Below are 20,494 nucleotides of genomic sequence, written 5' to 3' on the forward strand. Positions count from 1 at the left end.
ACACACAGAGAGAGAGAGAGAGAAACACACGCTTAGTTCAGAAGTCCTTCATTAATTAGCAACATGAGTCTACAGGAGAAAGTCATGTAGGTCATGCTCCCCACACTCACAGACCTCGGGTTCGTAGCGGATCATGATGTCGTACTCCATGGCGTAGGGGATGTTGTCGATAGTGAAGACCAGGCCAGCACCATCTTTGACGCGGGCGAACCCAGGTCCTGTCCACGTCACCATGTGGCTCGGAGAGTGCTCTCTGTGAACGGTCCTCACATCCGGCTGAGAGAGACAGAATGAATTAACAAATGTTTTTTTCTAACAATTACCCTTTCTACTTTCCAATCTGTTCACATCACTGACTCTCTTTATTATAGGTTCATGGAAGTCTATAAAGCAGCTTTTATGAAGAGTCTGCTCAGTTACACGTACAATCGACAGTTTGAATGTTTTAAAATTGTAGGAACTAAACTTGACAAGGTGACATTGTTTCGTATAGTGTCTATCCTGGTTTTAAAATGTTACATATGAAGATTAATTCAAAATTTGTGTGAGATTTACCACAAACAACCCAAAATGATTGGTGATAAATTAGTGATCGCAGCACTGCTATATATATAAATGCATCACAACAGCTACGATATCTCCATAGAGATGTGAAGCTATTTGTGAACCTGAGCGATGATCATTACTTTTGAGTAACATATCAGCACACCCATTTTTTTCTCTAGCTTGTTTGGACAATGCATGACTCATTCTTGACTATGTCTCTGTGGAAACTAATTAACAACATTCTATTACTCAATGACAGTGTTCATACTAACAATTTTCAAGTACTCTACTGGAGTATTTTAATTTAATGTTGCTTTCTACTTCTACTCCACTACATTCCAGAGGCTAATTTTGTCATGTAACTATTGGTAGACAAATATTTAGTTAAGATAACAAATAATATCTTTATTTTATAACTATTCAGATTGAGACCTTAAAAATAAATGGGGTATCCTGTCAAATGCAAGTCTGTTAGTTGTTAGTTCTTCACTTAAATATTTCATTTCAATAACCGACTGAAGCTTTTCTATATTTCATGAAAAAGCAAAGGTTAGAGAAAAACAACAACAAAATGAATTCACCTTTTTGAAAAATAATTTTCTTTTGGACTCTGAGGCTGTAACTTGGAAATAAGGGAAATTAACTAGTTAACTATATATAAAGTAATTAAAACCAGTTTTGCCATGAGTAGATACAACATTAAAATGCTCAGTATTTACAATTTAAGAATGTCATATGTTTTACTGTATAATTCACAGTATTTGTACCTTGATACTTTAGTACATTTTGCTGATTTCACTTTCTTTCTTCTGTGTTGTCACCACTAGTAGATATTAAAACCATTTATCAAAGTAGTGCAAATAATTTTGACCATTCCTTTTTAAAATCCGGCAGAGAAAATGGCTTCGGTATTTTGATACACACTTTATGACACACGAACATTGATCTCCAAGATCTACGCTGGGATTGAACATCATGGGTCTCAGACTTTATATTGTCAGTGTCAGTGTTGGTGGTCCTGACTCCAACACTACACTCAATATACACTACATATTCAGCTTCAAGCTTGACTAGATTGTGCTGACATAATTAACTTGACAAGCAAGAATTTAATTAGGGAAAGTAACCTCAAACTGCAGAGAGGTGCAAACAGCACATGACCACAAAACCGTGACAATGTCAGCCTTAGAAATGTTGCTCTCTATGAAAGTATTGTATTTAGGCTGTTGTTACTGCTATGTATAATTCAATGCCTTATACCATTAAAAACAAAGGTTTCTAAAAGGAACCTTATAGGGAAACGTACTGGATACTTTCACCTCTACATGCCTGAATGTTGTTCAAATTAGAAATTTTCAGACATGTTTTTTCTCCTGAGGTTTCATTTCACACATGCACCACAGAGCGGGGGGGTTCTCTGCACAGACTCATTCACAACACCAACTAATACACAGGTCTCAGGTGAGCAGTGGGGAAGCAGGCAGAGGCAGGATGTATTGTATTAATTACACTGCTCAAATCACAGTATCTTTTTTACAGCACAACGCACAGTGGCAGATCTCCAGCTGTGTTCTCATATCAACTTCTGTGGACTTTCTGCAGAGTTTATACTAGGGCGGCGGAGAAAGTCTGCAGGAACTGCGGGAGGCTCTCACTCTGACATTTGCATTCACACACCTCTGGAGTTCAGTTCATGTCTGAAAGCAACTCAGGTACAAACTTCAGTAATAAAGAGACATTCAACCCATGAGCCAATTAAGCTCATTTCAACCTGTGATGAAGGGGCAGGGATCCAAAGCCAAAAAGGCTGAGAACCACCAGACTTCATTATTTATATCCACCTATCATCTACAACCTTCAGGACTGTTTTTGGAAACAAGTGTTCTAACTTGGACATGTTCTGTGTCTCATCAACCATAAATAAAACCAATGTATCAATCAAAGTAAATATCACACTGTCTGTTGAAGCTGGCGGATCCGTCTCAGCGCCGCCCGATGCTGCTGCGAGTTGGTGATGCGGCGGTGGCGGCGGTGACGCCTCAGTTGGTTGCTGAGGTGCTGAACGCAGTCGGTCTCTGCCTGAGGACGAACTTTGCCCTGAAAGGAAGGAGGAGAGGAGAGGAGAGGAGAGGACATGGTTAATCCTTTACTGCTTTCTCATTCACAAGTGAAAATGACAACATAGAGCAGAGACTCATGCTGTGCTGAAATTACCAGAGTGTTGAAGAGGAACAAAAATGTGAGTGTGTTTTTCTGTGTGTGTCTTGTGTGTGCAAAGCAGCAATAATTAATTGAGACAGTATGGCATCTGGTCTTCTATCAGGTGTTTTTTTTTTATTGGGTTTTTAGCTGTATAGTTTGAAGTCTGGAAAGAAATGCAGGACTTTGACTCTGAAACTCTTCTTATGTTCTTCGGCACATACACTCAATTTCCATCCAGTCTCAAGTTCACCCCCTGAAGAGCCAAAGACGTCAAAATGTCAAAGACACATCTCCTGTTTCTTAGGGTCTCGTGTCACTGTTTTCTCTAAACATTCTGAAGTCAATACTTGTCTTTCTGTCAACATTCCTGTGGCAGTGATGCTGCAAGGCCAAGGGCTGCCTGAGCTTGCCCGGAGGGCTGGATGGGGGAAGTGGAGGGGCCAGAGTTGGGGAGGTCTATTATGAGTGAGGATGGAGGCGGGTGAAAGGTAGTGATAAAGACTGACAGAAAGAGGAAGGAATGTGAGAGAGCAGTGATGGCAGAGGATAGAAACAAGGATGGTGTGTCGAAATGCAGGTAAGATTAGTCAGTGACAGCAGGAACAGGCTTGTCATAGTGTTGGGCTCTGTGTTGGATCATGGTGGATCATGGTCACCGTGAGTTAAAGGTGAAAGTGTGCGATTTGTACATGTGATATGTTCAATAATAATAAACTTGGACGATATACGACCAGTGCTCTGTAGCAGCGGTGGCTCGTACTTTTCAGCATAGGTGACATTCAACAGCGAGTTTACAACAATAGGTGTGTTCACCACTACGACAATGAAAAGTGATTCCCCGGTTTGGGACTCTGCGTAAAGAGTTGAGCTTTACCAAACTTTAAACAAACAGGTGAACAGCTCTTTGTGCTGCAGCGATGTTTTCAGGGTTCTGCAGTTGGTCTTTACTTGCTGTCGCTCAACAACTGCAGGTAACTTTCACAGTTTCTGAAAGAAAGCTGCAACCAGCAGTACCACAGGCCAAACGAACAGCCCATTCCAAACAGGCAGGTTTACAACTACACTGCACTAGTATGATCCAAAATAAGCAGGCATAAATCTAACTTCTCTAATGAACTTGGACTGAATCAAATCCAGACAAATCCAATATGTACGGGTCTTGTGGTGAGGATTCGGCTGATCATTGTGAACGGGCGAGTCACTATTCAAACTGGTAAAATGTTTTCATTTGAACAACATTATATAAGATAATATTATTATAAAGATGTGAATCATGAATAAATATGACATTATGTTACATCTGAATAGAAATAAATTAATCAAGCTAATCTGAATGGGTCACTTGCTTATGTTTGACAGATATGGATAGACAGACATAATAGAATTTGAGTATGGGTTATTGAAATATAGTCCAGGTAAACTATGGACAAAACTATGCACAGAGTTCTCCACCACACTGGAGAGACAAAATATGTTTTTTAAAAGTTAGGTTTTAAAAAGTGGGAGTTGTCTTGTCCGTACTCGACAAACATGATTTTATTCATTACAACAGATATTAAATGAAGAGAGTGGCAGCGGGACTACGGCCTTGTGAAGTGCTACATTATCCACATGGTGCAACATGCTGAATGGGTTATTTGCAGGTTTTTTTATGTTGCTATGCTATTTTGTATCTTGAGTTATTCTAGTGAGTCTTTGATCAGCATTTCAAGTGTGAGGTTGGTCCAGCTCAACCTGCCTTGGTTTGGAAAAATGTTGTAATATGTTCTGCTGCCACAGAGGAAATCAATTCAGCATCTTAGCATCATCATCTAGTTTTGCTTTTCTTCTTGACAATGCCTACGTTCATTGTGAAAAACAATAGGCCAGCATGTGTTTGTATAGATATAATGATATTGGTCCAACATTATGTGAAAAAGCATATTTTCTTGATGCACGAATGTCCTAAACAAACATACACACCCCACCCTGACCCCCAACCCACACACAGAAGCCGACCCAGTGGCTAAACCCAGAAAAAGCATTTTCAGGGATGATGATGACATAACTCTAAGATTCATCACCTCTGCTTTTTAATTCAGCACCTACACAAGCACATTCCTCCAAATCTGCCCACAACCTTGGTGGAGTCAGAATGATGAAAATCCTCCTGAAAAAGTCATAGCATCACATTATCCAATGTCATCAGATAAATTGTTGGAACAGCCTGTACAGTCTGTCTGAGATACAAAACAGACAGAGGAAGATTATATCTACTGTGAATGGTGTTGAGGCATGTGTCTACGATATGAAGCTATGTGGTCTGTGACCTGTTTCCTTCTTACTGGGATTCATAAATTCTTGAACCCTGGCACGATACTCCAAGCTCTGTTGTCAATGACTGCAATGTGAACTGTTCTGATCGACACTGAACTGTACTGCTGTGCTCACCGGCAGCGCAGGGTCACTGGGGGAGTGTCCGGTGGCGTCTTCAGCCTCGTATTTGTAGTAGTCCAGCGGAGCACAGAAATATCCAGGCTGCACTTCTGAGCACTGTCGACCAATCAGATGTCTCCTGCAGTCACACTGGCCATTTTCCATCATGCACCTTAAGTAAGAGAAAACGGTGAATTAAAAGTATATAAATGTTTGAACATTTTGTTCTTTTCTCCCTTTCTTTGCGGTCTTCACTCAGGAGCAGATTGAATGATTCATACCCTCACTTCAAAGTTAATCAAAGTAAATTATTCCATCATTTTCATACAATCTATAAGACATATCAAAAAGCATATATAATGAGCTGTGTCCTGACCAACCACGGCTCGGTCGCCTGGTATGAAGGAGTCTGATGTTAAAAGACCCAAAACACCCAATGACCCCAGCTTACATCACTGATGATGTGTTCAGGTGCATCGGGAGATGAATTCGAATAATGATAAAGAACTGTTTCTGTCCGTACCTGTTGTTGAAGGCTCCACCAAAGTCACAATCACAGGGTCTGCAGCCGGCCAAGTCGTTACTGAGCCCCCAGTATTCAGGCTGCAGGGAGGGAAAGAAGCCTCAACACCAGGATGTACAGTGACATGTCTGAAGCTCAGTTGACCTTGTAGAGTAAAACTGTATATTTCTTTATCACTACTTCCGGTCCACTCTAAAACTGAGTATCTTCTTTAAAGTGTGACAAAATTACACAGGTCTGAAAAAGTGGCAGATGCAACAGCTCATAAAGTGAGGAAAACAATATTAATTATAATAATAATTTCATTATTAAAATACACAAAATGCAACTGCATGTGCAACATTTAAAAACAGTTTGACGTTCCCTGGTCTTCTTCCTTGAAAATACTATACAACTAACTCGAAATACTAATCGATGGCCTTGTGCAGAATCTTATGTTATAAAATCTACAATTAGCCGCAGATTGAAGGGAGAGCAGCTGTTACTCACCAGACACTGGTTGCAGTAGCGTCCTGTGACATATCTTTTGCAGGAGCAGTCCCCACTGATCTGATCACAAGGAGCTCCCATCATAATGATACCACGAGGGTCACAGTTGCAAGCTGATGGGAGAAACAAACGCATGTACACACACACACACACACACACACACACACACACACACACACACACACACACACACACACACACACACACACACACACACACACACACACACACACACACACACACACACACACACACACACACACACACACACACACATAGAGTAAGAAAATGCATAAATGTGTGTGGTTTCAGTGGCAGACACACACACACATATACATACGCTGGCAGCCCAGAGGGTCGTTCTGGCTGAGTCCATAGTAACCCTCTTTGCAGTCGTCGCAGCGCGTGCCTTTCACATTGGCTTTGCAGCGGCACTGTCCTGAGATCATCCCCATGTCTGGGTCGGTGTGACTGTCACACACACCCCCCTCCAGTGAGCCCACAGGGTCACAGTCACAGGCTAGAGGTCAAGTAAAGGGGAGAAATAATGAGCGACAAAAACATCAGCAAACAGCACTAACTATAAAATGGCTGCCACATAGGATACTTCATATGGTGAGAATACACTTGTGTCACAAAACACAGCAGGCCTGCACTTTTTGTACTTTCAATGATTGTCTACATCTTCAAAAAATGAAGGAAATGTTCATGTGTATCAACATTATTATAATAGATTTAAAATGTAACCACATTTACTCTCATTCATTTTAAACTGACATTTATAGCAAATGAAAATGTCTTTCGATAAGTTACATTTGTTTTGAAAGCTGTCTCAAGATGATCTAGATGTTTACTGACTTGAAATCAAGTGAAATGTGTCAATGACACAAATTAATAACAATAACTTTAGACAAGAAGATTTTCTCTGAAAAATATGAAGGTTTCTCAAACCTCTGCTAGATTTCTGTTTGGGAAAATCAAATACTAATGATCAATACTGGGTTTATTTTAGAAGCCATTTACTGCTTCTAAAGTGCACAGTTCTGCAGAATTTTGTTAAATGACTCACCAACACAAACCCGTGGATCCCTGATATCCCTGATTTGGTCTTGGGAGTAGAACGGCTTGCACATCTCACAGTTGCGTCCCATGGTGTTGTGCTGACAGTCATCGCACACTCCTCCGCTATAGTTAGCCGTGGCCAAATACACCGCCATGTCAAAGTGGCACTGGTTCGAGTGGCCGTTACAGTTACACTCTGAGGAAACAAGCAAGGAAAAAGATGACAAGATTACTGTGACTGTAAGAAGGAACTACAAGTTTTTAAGAGTTCAAGAGCTTCATTAACGGCCATCAACTCGTCTCATCATCTTTTAAAACAGTAGACTTCCATGAGCCGAGGAGACAGTTCAATACAGCCTCTCAGGGAGGAGTTGCTTCTACAGGAGACAGAGACTTACAGTACAAAAGCATGTTATCAGTATCTGAATGTTTATCAATTCAGCTTTCCGGAGCACAACAGGATACATTGAGAGTACATGTACAATTACAATACAAGAAGGTGTGTAATCAAAAAACTGCTAACTGCAGATGTAACATATGTTTTTTTTGTTGACAGCAAGAATAATTTAAATGAACAGGAACTCCCCGCTTCTGTATTTTCCAACAGTAGTCTGTACTACCTGTGCTGGCAGCTGGCTTTCTGTGAGTGTGTATATATGTGTGTGTGTGTATCTTAGAGTAACAGTTGAAAAAGCCAGTAACAGGCAGTAGTATAAAAATGAATAAAAATAAATCCTCATCTACATCATGTTTTACGTGTGTGTGTGTGTGTGCATATTACCTATGTTGTGGGGACGTAAACTGTTTACACAGTCACATTATGTATAAAAAAAAAACTTTTAAAAAGTCCCCATAACATAAATCATGAAATTTGAAGGTGAAGACACCTTTAAAGGTTTAGGTTAAAGTTAAGTATTTTCATTTTTCGGAGAACTATCACTGTAAGGGGTTAAGTAAGTAGTAACTATAGTTTTGTTGTATGTGTGTGTGTGTGCTCCACCTCTGCATGTGTGAGGGTTCTCTGCCTCCGCTGGTCTCCAGGGCAGGTCATGATGGAAGTCTTTGCAGCGCTCACAGTTCAGGCCCTCTGAATTATGCTTGCATACACAGCGGCCGTGGATCTGTCCAATCAGAATGCAGCAAAATGATAAGTGAAAATGTTGAGGTAGGCAAATCCATGGTTCGGTTCACAACATTTTTTTTCCTGAGGGGGGTGTAGTGAGTGCTTAAGAAAAAGCAGTGGGAAATTTATTGGTTTTACTAAATCACCAACATTTGGAACAGTAAAGAGAAGAACACTTAAGAACACTTGGACTTGACTTCACATAAATTAAGTACGGAAACAAAAAATCACAAAACAGAAGAAAAGTTATGAAACTTTACAAACTCTGCAAAAGACAGTATACATTGCACTACAGAACAGGCATTTTCAGCAGGTGCAGGAAGCTCTACAGAGGCACACGTCTGCATTTCCTGGTCTTAATTGAAGTCATCAGATGACAGCTTCTGGGCGAGTTCTTTATGATGCTGATGACGGCAACACCACTTGCGTTCCTGTCTTACACTCGTAAGTTTCAGTGTGTGTGTGTGTGTGTGTGTGTGTGTGTGTGTGTGTGTGTATGCGTGTGTGTGTGTGTGCGTGTGTGTGTTTGTGAGAGTGTGTGTGTGTGAGAGAAAGAGAGAGACAGACGGAGATAAAGAGAGCCTACTGCCCATCACCTGTTTTTTACGTTAACTTTTATTACAACTACAGCCTTTTAGGTTTCTGGTATGAATACTGTATTTCCTTGTTAGAATTCGTCCTACATACTTAAATAAATACCAGAACTATACAGTAAGAAGCCGTACTCTCTCTCTCTCACTATGGAAGTTTTCTGGAAGCTGGTGAAAGGAGAACTCAGGCAGCAGCACAGCTTCCCCATATAGCTTCCTCTACTTGTATCACCCATTCTAACAGCACATCCATGAAAGGCTAGAATTGCTGTCACTCTCTATGTTACATGTAGGTGTTCGCATCCTATTGGATAGTTAAGTCTAAATATGCATTCATAAATCACATTTTGTCCTTACATCTTGCCACTGGTGAAATACACAAAAGAGTTGAAGTTGGTGAGAGTTGAAGTTGGTGCCTCTCTGTCTGGAGCATCTGAGTTAGATATGAAAGTCCCTCAGCGTAGACACTATATGTACTGTTGGTTGGTCCTTTATCTATAACCTGACCTTTGGTAGAGAAGGGAGTATCTCTAGAATTTAAACAGGCACTATTCTCCTGTACAGATATAATATGTAATATACATTATATACATAATATATAGTGGCATATACAGTAATGTGTGAGGATGGTCAAAAATGTCTCAACAGTATATTAGTAAAAATAACACTCTTGTGACACAGTCTAGTAACTCACCATGCCGTTTTCCCGGGCGTCAACCCCTGGCACTGGGGCGCACTCTGAGGCGTGACCATAACAGAAGCAGCTCCCTCTGACCACCAGCTCATAGAGGGCATAATAATATTTCTGCAGGACGTCAAAACGTCGATCCAGCAGGTCGTCTCCCAGAGTGTTTAGCTTGGTAAAGTTGATTCGTAGGTTGGTGATTCGCAGAAGTTCTGTAGAGAAGAAAAAGAGACCAGTTAAATCGGATTGTTGTATTATTCAATTTCATGAAAGCATTTGCAAACTTCAGACACTGTTAAGACAGAAACCATTATAAACCATTATAAATGTAAAGGCTGATTAAGAATTCCGAAGTGAATAAGAAGCGGGTACTCCTTTAACAGTTCCACAGGAAGGGCTGGAGCCAATCAGCCAGCTGACATAACCCAATCACAGGACTGACACATAGGCTATGGAATCTGTCAGAGATACACTACGCTGAGCTGCTAATGACTGTACATTTTCCATATTCTGAGTTTGAAAGTCCTCACTGACCTTGAATGTCCAAACTGTATGGGTCTCTCACATGAATGGCAGGATCCAACACTTTATAAATAACCTTGAATAAAGAAGAGACATTTTCAGGTGGGGAATTGAGAGAAAAATTAACCATTAGATTCAGGGAGCACTACAACACTGCTATAAGATACTGTATCTTAAACATTATCAGATTCCTGCATACAGTGAGAATCAGTGGGGTTAGGAGCTGAGAACCAGAGAAATGGGAGGAAAACTGTAAGGTACAGAGCCTTATCCATCACGTCTCTACCATCACCTCCACCTTACCTCTCCATTAGTGGAGGGCTCAATGTCAGAGTAGCGTTCCTCGCAGATGATGTCATTGATGTGGTGAAGGCCATTGGAAGAGACGCCAGGGAAGGTTCTGGTACAGTTGGAGGCGAAGTATCGGTAGGGGCGCCATGTACGCCCGAAATCAGCTGAACGCTCGATGATCATAGCTGCAGGTCGGAACGTCTGAGGAGGTGACAAAGAGAAAATAATATGGACTTAGTACCAACTAATTAATTAATTAATAATCACATCAATCAGTAACATATGGACTATCAGAGAAAGATTACAGCAGCTCGCAGGCTGATTTATCTGGACCTTTTGTTTCATGTTTGCTTTACTACGGATTCATGCCAAGTGCAGAGTGTACATAACCAACACAGCCTACCATGCTTCAGCATATTCAGGATTCAGTCCCTCCAGAATTTTAAAGGCCTTTTGGGACTGACTGAGAAACAGTCAAAGAAGTTGTAGAGATTGTAGAGAAGTTGCAAGTTTCGTATGATGCGATGTTTAACATGTTTATTAAAAATGTGCAATAAAATTGTGGAAGCAAATGAAAGTAGAAGAAAATACATGTTTTGTATAAAGCTTCTACACCATGTTCAAATATTTTATTTAAGACTTTTAATTCCTAAACTAATAACAAAGACACACGTGCATCACTCAATGATTTATATCATGATACACATTTAATCCAACTAACCACCATTTTTTCACTACTTTCATTAAATCTGGATCTTGCACTATAACCTACGACCTCGCGGCTTATAGTGCATAACTATGGTGCAAAACTGGCAGGGATTGGCTACATTTGTAATTTTATTCCGAGTCAAAATTCTGGAGGATTTTAGACAACATTTGCAAAAACACACACATGCATGCAGGCACTCACGTACACATGCAAAAAATTACCGCTCACCTTAAACTTCATGATAAGGTGTGTGAAGTGGAATTCGGCCTCAAGGTTCAGTCTGATGTTCACGTTCTCCTGTCCTGTCGAGGAAATAACTTTTTCAATACAATTTACAATGTACAATTCATTTACTGACTGATTATAGAGATAACTCTTCAAACTTTAGATTTAGATATAGATTGAGCTACAGTATAAATAATAATAGAAGTATTTTTCATGATATCACTGCATCTCAGCAGCTTTCCTTGAGTAAACTGATAAAGACTTAAATTTATAGGATCCTTACCATCAAGAGGTAACTCTTACAATCACAAGAACAAGTTCCTCAAACACACACACACACACACACACACACACACACACACACACACACACACACACACACACACACACACACACACACACACACACACACACACACACACACACACACACACACACACACACACACACACACACACACACACCGTTGACAGACTGCCACCAGGTGTTGCTTCCAATGTTGTCCATGAGGTTGATCACGTTTTCAATGCGGTGGCTGTTTCTGTGGCGGTACGGGTCGTAGCGGTGTTGGGAGCTGCACTCGAAACACTTGTCTGACTCCTTTTAAAGAAGAGTAAAAGAAAAAAGTAAAATTCAGAGATTCTCAGAAATATTCAATATCCATCGGTAGTGAGCTACTTTCAATTACAACATCTTGCTATAATACTGAATGAATCAATAAGAATAGATTGAAATTGCTCAATCAATAAGATCCTCCTTGATTCCATTCTGTCAGCTTGTGTCTTGTATTGTACAGTGTCATAGAGATGTTAAGATTAGGCCTTTCAGCTGTCAAGCTGTATTGCCACTGTGTGCCAGTAGCACTTTGGAAAAAAAGCCAGAAAGAACTGGATTGGGTCTCCACTGGGTCAAAAGATTAAAAAGGAAGAGCAGTCGGAGGGAGAGAAAAGAAAGCAATGAATAAAAGAGGGGGGGAAGAGAGGAGAGGTTTATGAGAATAAGAAAGACAGTGGGAGAGATGGAGGCAGGAGTGAAGATAAATGGCGAACAACAGGCCGGTCTCTATTCTTGTGAGCCCAGTGGTGCAGCGCGGATCATTGCCAAGTGCGGAGAGCCTATTACACCAGCTTGAGGTCGGGACACTGCATTCTGTGGCAATAATGATGACTAGCAACACATTCGTTATTTAGTAGTTGGTGAGATGGTGGTGACACACAGATAACAAGCAATAATCTCAAACACGATCAAAGTCCACCACAGTGATTTGTAAGCCAGGAAATTAATATGCAAGAGTGGAATGGTGAAATCCGTAGATGAGTGTGAAGGCAAAGAGCATGGGAACAATACAACAATGTGGGGACCAAGGCCAAGAGCAGGAGCTTGGATGATGGGGTGAATGAAAATAGTTAGAGAGGATGGTTGGTGAAAGGAAAGAAATAGGTGAGATACGTGAGTATGCAGTGAAGAGGGCTTTCAGCAGGGGTGAAGGACAAAGAATGAGATCGACAGAGAGCGAGAGAGATGCTGAAAATGTTAAAAGGGGGGGGATGCTTTTGAGAGGGGGCCACAGAGAGGGGAGCAGGGAGGGAGAACGAGGGCTGCACGGGGAAATGAGGGTAGGTTGGCACAGAAAAACTGGATTCCGGGGGCAGTGTTTCTTAATTAGGCTGTTGTCAGGGGTGATTAAGCAGCTAACAACAACATGGCTGTTAAGAGACCCTGAAAATAAATGCAGTAAAGCGTGCTGGAAGTGCTGGACGTACGTGGTTGTGCGTGACCACATGTGCGCACATGCCCACTTACATCTATACGTGTTAATCGTGTGTGTGTATTTTTACATGCATGCTTGCCTTCTTTACCTGCCCTCCCCAAACCCAGCATGAAACTGTCCACCCTCATCTCAGAGACGAACAGGGCATTTCACTCTGCACAGTGCACCATCCATCCAAACACACATCTAAGCACTGAGTAATCACAGCAGCTTTACTGTGACCATATATAATATGCAACTATTAAATACTGTGGCTGTAGGATATTGGAACACACGCAGTGAAGGGAAAAGAGCCTCTTCAAATATAACGCCACAGAGAGAAAAGGTGAGTTTGTGGTTTTGTCGGGAGAGAAAATGTGCAGCTACAAAACCACTGGGAGCAAAACTACAAACCAGACAAGACACTTTCAGGTGCACCACACTGTAAACTGTACTGAGTGCCATTCTCGTTCATATACAGTTAATTGTATTTTGTGTCATGCCCACAGATTGCACAATCCCCATGGGTTTACAAGACACCAAGAGGCACAACTGCACTGTTTAAACATTGCATTGTATTACAAAGTGAACTATTATATTACAACTCATTTTTAAACAAAATATTTTGCCTATTCTTCCAAGCGTGGCAAATAAAATGTCTCTGTATAAGAGTGTGTGTGAATGTGTGAGTAGGTGTGCTCTCTTTCTTGGCACCTTGGAGCAGCAGCACAGTTGTGCACAATCACTCATCACTGTTGTGGAAGTTTTCTGGAAGCTGTTGAAAGTTGAACTCAGGCAGCAGCTGATGTCTTATGCAGAAGGTTTTAATGTCAACTTGATGCATCAAGGAGACCAGAAGGTGAAACAATATACAAACACTAACAGAGTAACATGAGCAATTGTTACATGTAGGTGTTCGCATCCTATTGGATAGTTAAGTCTAAATATGCATTCCTAAATCACATTGTGTCCTTACATCTTGCCACTGGTGAAATACACAAAATAGTTGAAGTTGGTCAAAAATTACTCAACAATCACCAGATTGTTCAGCTATATTAAGTGGTAGTTGACTCTCAGCCAACTCTGTAGCTTGTTTCCAGTCTGAGTTACCTTGTGCCAGTACTTGCCTGTTTTTCTCTATGCTCAGGATCCGGTTGCGAGCCTCATTACGTGAGCCTTCCTCCAGCTCACCTTGTGCCGAATTGTCTTCACACCAGCCAGCCAGCCACACACACTAGCCAGCTGGCAGACCGTGCAGCCCACATCATCTCTCTGCATTCTGCTAAGCCAGCCCCAGTCACCTGCCTGCTCCTCTTTACAATTATTCACCTGTTACAATAAAACCCCTTACTTAGTCACACCACTGCCCTTGTCAGCATCCACTTCCTCACACATCCCCTTCACACTCGATATGTGGACAGGAGGAGTCGAGGACTGAAGCACAAACCTTCCGACGACATAAGCTAGGCATATACTGTGCTACTTAAGAAATGTAAGCAAATCATCTGAGATAGAAAGCCAAAGCTTACGATTTATGTGGTCACGATGTTTGCTCCGATTTTCCACCCTGACCTGACTGCTCACACTGTGCGTTACATCGGCTTCTCCTGACCAGCTGGGTTTTTTTGCAAAGAAGAAGAAGGTGTTTGTTTGCTAACAATGCAAACAAGATAGAAATATGCTGACTTGATAATATGTGTCATTCTGTGTGAGGAAACGTCCAAAAAAGAGGCATTGGCATATGGACAAAGGTTTTGGAAGACGTGGGCATTTTTTTTTGTATATTTTGCAGAAGGAAAGCAAAATATGTTTGAGGCCACTACTACTACTACTACTACTGCTACTACTACTACTACTACTACTATATTGTAAAATGATCACTAGCTACACTCTGATTATTATACTTTTTATTATACTTAATCCTTTATATACCTACTATAGTGTTTTGCCATTTGGTGTGGACGTGGTGAGGGAGAATGTACTGATTTTGGGGGGATCAACTTGTGACTCTGTTTCAACTGAGTGAGAGCCTGAGGAAAATGACTGACAAGTCAGAAATGAGTAGTAAAAACTGAGCAGGAAAGCATTGCAATCCGATCTCACAAGTGACAAAACCACTACCTAGAAGAGCCTGTGTCTTTTAGGAATGATTGATGAACTTCTTGACGTTTAGAGGCTGAGACACAAATATTTGGGGTGGGCCTCTTGGGTAGGTTCTGACATACCTGCAATCTTCCGCACCTAGATTTATGGTCCGACCGTTTGTCAACATACCCCACCGCTCACAGTGGTTGAGGGCCTCTCACCAATCAGACAATGTCAATCATGTTCCCCTGAAAGTTGACACTGTAGGATATTCCTTCCCTGAGGATATGGAAGTGCATGCAGATACATGTCTGTGAGATATATATCACAGGCATGTATAACAGTACATATACTGTGTGTGCTGTGTGGATACAAGAGAGGTCAGTGTCATCATGTCAGAAATTAATGCTGGGATTGTTAGGGTCCTGGTTTATTACCTCCGCCAAGTAAGTTATGATCTCTTTGCTGTTTGTCTGTCTGTCTGTTTGCGGGATTACACAAAAACTCCTGAACAGGTTTTATTGAAACTTGGTGGAGGATGGGGTTATAGGCCAAGGAAGATCCTGCTAACTTTGGGAGCTGATTTGATGAATAGTGCAAATTCAGGATTCATCTACATTGTGAGATTGAGAAATGGGCATTTTTCAACATTTCTGTAAAGTTCTCATGAAACAAAGCAGTGATCTTTATGAAATAAACTTAGAGGACTGATATCTATGAGTATGTGCAATTCGGTGTTTCATAATTGAATTTCAGGGGACTGTTGAGCCTTGAAGGTATTTTACTGCCATTCTAGATTTATATGTTCAACCCTGTTCGCCTGTTACCATCCCCATACATCTTAGATGCTCAAAAAAAATGCACTTGCAAGCACTGTCGCCTCAGAGCAAGAAGGTTCGGACCTACCCCATGTTTCTGCATGGGTTTTCTCCAGGTTTGTCTCTGTATGTGTCCCTGTGATATGTCTCTGTATGTTGACCTGCCTAGGGTGTACCTTGCCCAATGTCAACTGGGATTAGCTCCAATTCCCACAACCATCCAAAGATAAACAGTAGAGAAAATGGATGGATGGATGGATACTCACAAAACATTCAAAATAACATAGTTTAATCATGTTCTTGAATTAGTCAAATGATAAAGCTAAATTTGTATGTGAACACCATACTCTACAGGTAACTCAGATCAGGTTAGAAGGGACTGGGGCAAATAAAATCGAGCAGGACTTTGATGTCTCTTATGTTAGTGAGTTGTGACTCAATTGTAACTTTCCAAATGCTTCAGACTTTAGACACTACACTTAGACCACAAAAAACGATCTTTAAAAAACATCCTGACTGCACCTCAATTCAAGATGCTTAAGTTTTAAACTAATGCAAACCAGCGGGTCTGCTGTGGTGTGCCACAAACCTGAGCAGCTCTACGACAGCTCAAATAAGAACATCAAGGTCAAAACAGCTGGAGACAAAGAGATGCAGTGGGAGGAAATAGAGCGATCGAGGAGGGTGAGAGTGTGACAAAGGTGTGGCGGACTTGTGTTTATACACCTGGGCCCTTATATTGACTGGCTGTGCAGTGTCTGAGGGCCTCGCTCATGGAAACTGGGCTAAAAACAAATGGACAGATGAACAAATGAAGATGGACGAGGGCAGATTGAGGCATGAAAACGGACGACTGCATGAAAGAGTGAACAAACAAACTGCCATTTTGACAGCAGGGGGCCATGCAGTGTGTAGGGAGGGGCGCGGGGCTGAGAGATGAAACAGGGAGGTTAGAGAGCGAAGGTGAGGATATAGGAGAGACTTTTGAGAGGCAGAGTTTTATAATAGCAACACTTAATGTGAATCACAGGAAATAAAACTGTAAAAAGGAAAGAAATTATGTGCAATTATGTGGGTCCTGACCTGCAGATGGCTAACGATGCAGTAGTGCTCAGGCCCGCCCAGGCCGCATGTGGATGTGGCAGTTAAGTTGACAGCACGTCCGATCAAAAGGTTTCCTGTCGCAGGGTAGCAGCTTCCGTCTGTGCAGCCATGAGGGCCTGATGGAAGGTCTTGTCCAAAGACACTGAGAGCTGGAAGAGGAGGGACGGAGAGTGAGAATAAAGGAGAGAATATCAGTGAATTTCTTAATAATGCGTGAGCACACACCATGAGAACATCTCATCCTTAAAAACAATAACCATTTCTAATGTTACGATAAATGATCAAAGAAATGTTCACTAAAGTCTCATTAAAATCTAATATCCTGCCTGCAGTTGCTCTAAATGTACTGAAAGTATGCAGCTCAGATCAGTGTCCCTGCCTTCATCTGCTGTCAGGAATACCAGGAACATGAGTCATCAGGACGTATGTAGTGTGTTTTTTTGTTTATCATGGCTCATGGTCGGCTTTCATGTATTAATACCTACTCATAATTAGCGTGCATTGATTTGTTTCAGATCAATGACATTGATGATCAGCTACTGGAGAGCACCTCTGTTCAGCAGCATCTCTCATCTTATCAGCCCCCTCTTCTTACATATGAAACTAGAAACAGGTCCCGACTTGAGCTTTTTTTGGCTTTATTTGTAATATTTGGTGTTAGAGTCATTAAGTCTCTCCCCCTCCAGGGCAGGCCATGGTTCAGGTGACCAAAGGTCTGATTTGAACATAGAATAAGCTTCAGTACAGGGCTGCTTTCAGTCTTTATGCTTTTCTTTTTTCTGTTGTTAAAGGAATCGATCATCAGCCGATAAATTCATTATAATGCCTCAGATGCCGCCTACACTCCATTTAATCAATAACACCCAGCCAAGTGGAGCACAGAAAAGGAACAGACAAGTGTAAAACACAAGTGCATCCGTCAAACCAATGCATCAATATCAGCTGCAGATTGTTGCAGTATATTTCTTATCATAGTGTGTACTATCTGTCAGCTGATAAGTAACAAGAATTTGCTGTAGAGAAATGTCTAAGATATGTTCGAGGGTCACACTGTTAGTTTACCAAATGTATTTTTTCATTAGTCAAGTGTTCTGCTTAGTGCATATAATGGTCATCAAACATAACACACTTAAGAAGTTATAATCAAAATGAACTTCAATAATTATTCATTTTAATTTTATATTTTGAATCTGTTTGGTGTCAACAAAATAATTAGATCATTATATGGTTCGGTTTACTCTAATTTTAGTATTTATTATCACCATCGACTAAACAGGTAAACTACATTCAGGTCCAGGTCCAAAGTTGTGCCATTTTATCTCTGACTCTCTCTCAAATCAGTGTTTCCAATAGAAATATACTGTTTCCTAAAAAATATTATATGGCCTGTGTTTCTCAATTGGAGGATACAAATATGAATTGATTAAAACGCTAACAGAAGTACAAAAAAAAACTTCCTGACATCCCAGAAAGTAATACTCTTAATAACATAACATCAGTGTACAAGAAACACATTAAAGGGATAGTTCACCGAAAAATTAACATTCCCTCATTATCTACTGATCACTATGATGATGGAGGGGTTCGGTGAAGTGTTTGAGTCCACGAAACACTTTAGGAGTCTCAGGGGGTAAACAGTGTTGCAGCCAAGGCGACCTCTTCTTCAGACGTAATAAAACAACAGAAAAAAACATAACATGCCTACATACTGCTCGTGTGGTGTCAACCAAGTGTCCGGAAGCCCAGTTACTTCAATTGTATTCGATTTGGCTGCAACACTGTTTACCCCTGAGACTCCTAAAGTGTTTAGTGGACTCAAACCCTTCACCCACCCCTCTATCGGCATAGTGGTGAGTAGATAATGAGGGAATTTGTATTTTTCGGTGAACTATCCCTTTAACCATAACTATTTTCTGGTTCTCTTCGCTGGAACTCTCCCCCTCACCCATGTAAACACTCTCTCTGCATCACTGCTTCTGAATAACAGGCCTCATAACGGACATGTGAGAGCGAAAGAGAGAGAAAGACAGAGTGAGGGGAGGAGCGAAAATCAATGAACTAAAATATGTTGAAGCAAAACTGAAAGATGGACCAAAACTAAATGAAAAGATTTCCCTCAGTAAGACAAGAGTAGAGACAGAAAAACGTATCATTCATTGACATGGACCTTTCCTCACATCACAAACCAACCATCAGAGTGTGTGATGTTTCAATAAACAATAAGGGGAATTGAGGTAAATGAGTCGAGGAGAATGTGACAGACATTAAAAACCTGAGGCTCTATAATCATCAGCACACAGAGTGATGGGGGGATGAGAGACGTGGAGAGAGATTTATGTGGCCCTTTCATCCTGCTCTTGTACAGGAGACAGAGCATTGACATGTTGAGGCATGATGGGAGAGAAATGGACTGTTTGAGAGGGAATCAAAAACATCCTCTAAAGGAAAAAGGGGCTTCTTTGGATTAAACCGGTTCCTAAACACTGGTATGTCTATAAAACCAAGACATAATTGTTTGTAATTGACTCTTCATAGAGGAAATGATCCAGTTGTTGGTGTGTGAGCTTATTTAACTGTCATCTTTTGTTTTTCAACCCCCCTCTTAATTGTATAACGGCAGCTTTAGGTCCCATTTACATTTTTTACAACCTTCTTATTTCCTGATAAAATCAAGATTCTATTAATTTAATGCACATGCTGTCTGTATACACAGTAATTGCTTGAATAATAGTTTGTGTCCTTGGCATGTTATCAGTTTTATCATTGTAAAATGCAGAATTTAAGTGCACAAAAGCTGTAAGCAAAGACAACAGGATCAGCCACGCTTGTAATTGATTATCCATGCTGCGCTCTACACTGGTAGACAAGGTTGACATTGGTAGTTTTTTTCTGGATCAGGGTCATGTGATGTCTTTCATAAATCTTTGGTCTTGCCATGAGATCCTCAGGAAAGTGACAAAGTCTATAGAATTTGCTCAAATCATATTTAAAAGAAGGACTCTCGATTGCTATCATTCTATTTTTGGAGACAGTGCGACTAAATTTCATAACTAGGCGCACCACTGGAACTTGCAAATATGCCCCCCGTTTTTTGTTAAAATCATTATTGTATAAGCTACCAAGTAAAATACCAGGAGCGGGGGAAAAATGTTGTGTGTGTGCTCCCAAACTCCTCAGACTGGGAGCGAGGTGGAGTCTATACACACAGACACACATACAGGCCAAGGGGCCCCGCCCCCACTCACTGACACGCAATGATCAGCGCCGCTGCTTCATGATCAGAGCAGAAGCAGCAGTTGGTTTGTACCGAGCTGGAGTTTCCTGTGTCCTCCCTCCACACTCCTGCTGACCTGCA

At 41.1% G+C, this 20,494-nt stretch overlaps 1 protein-coding gene across 2 annotated transcripts in view; it reads right to left on the reverse strand.

Annotated features, from left to right (window-relative positions):
- The window catches only part of lamb2l (laminin, beta 2-like), a 58,973-nt gene that overhangs the window by 13,576 nt on the left and 24,903 nt on the right, over positions 1 to 20,494 (reverse strand). For both annotated transcript variants that reach the window (XM_035159436.2, XM_035159437.2), the window contains exons 3-16: positions 17,119 to 17,288; positions 11,847 to 11,982; positions 11,386 to 11,459; positions 10,461 to 10,649; positions 10,170 to 10,233; positions 9,645 to 9,847; positions 8,238 to 8,358; positions 7,245 to 7,433; positions 6,516 to 6,695; positions 6,176 to 6,288; positions 5,687 to 5,766; positions 5,179 to 5,335; positions 2,503 to 2,643; positions 115 to 276 (exon numbers count right to left, since the gene is read on the reverse strand). In XM_035159436.2, coding sequence (XP_035015327.1) covers positions 115 to 276; positions 2,503 to 2,643; positions 5,179 to 5,335; positions 5,687 to 5,766; positions 6,176 to 6,288; positions 6,516 to 6,695; positions 7,245 to 7,433; positions 8,238 to 8,358; positions 9,645 to 9,847; positions 10,170 to 10,233; positions 10,461 to 10,649; positions 11,386 to 11,459; positions 11,847 to 11,982; positions 17,119 to 17,288 — 1,979 coding nt within the window. The remainder of the gene's footprint in view (positions 1 to 114; positions 277 to 2,502; positions 2,644 to 5,178; positions 5,336 to 5,686; positions 5,767 to 6,175; positions 6,289 to 6,515; positions 6,696 to 7,244; positions 7,434 to 8,237; positions 8,359 to 9,644; positions 9,848 to 10,169; positions 10,234 to 10,460; positions 10,650 to 11,385; positions 11,460 to 11,846; positions 11,983 to 17,118; positions 17,289 to 20,494) is intronic.

Source organism: Hippoglossus stenolepis, chromosome 6 (genome assembly GCF_022539355.2).
Source record: "Hippoglossus stenolepis isolate QCI-W04-F060 chromosome 6, HSTE1.2, whole genome shotgun sequence".
NCBI classification, from domain to species: domain Eukaryota; kingdom Metazoa; phylum Chordata; class Actinopteri; order Pleuronectiformes; family Pleuronectidae; genus Hippoglossus; species Hippoglossus stenolepis.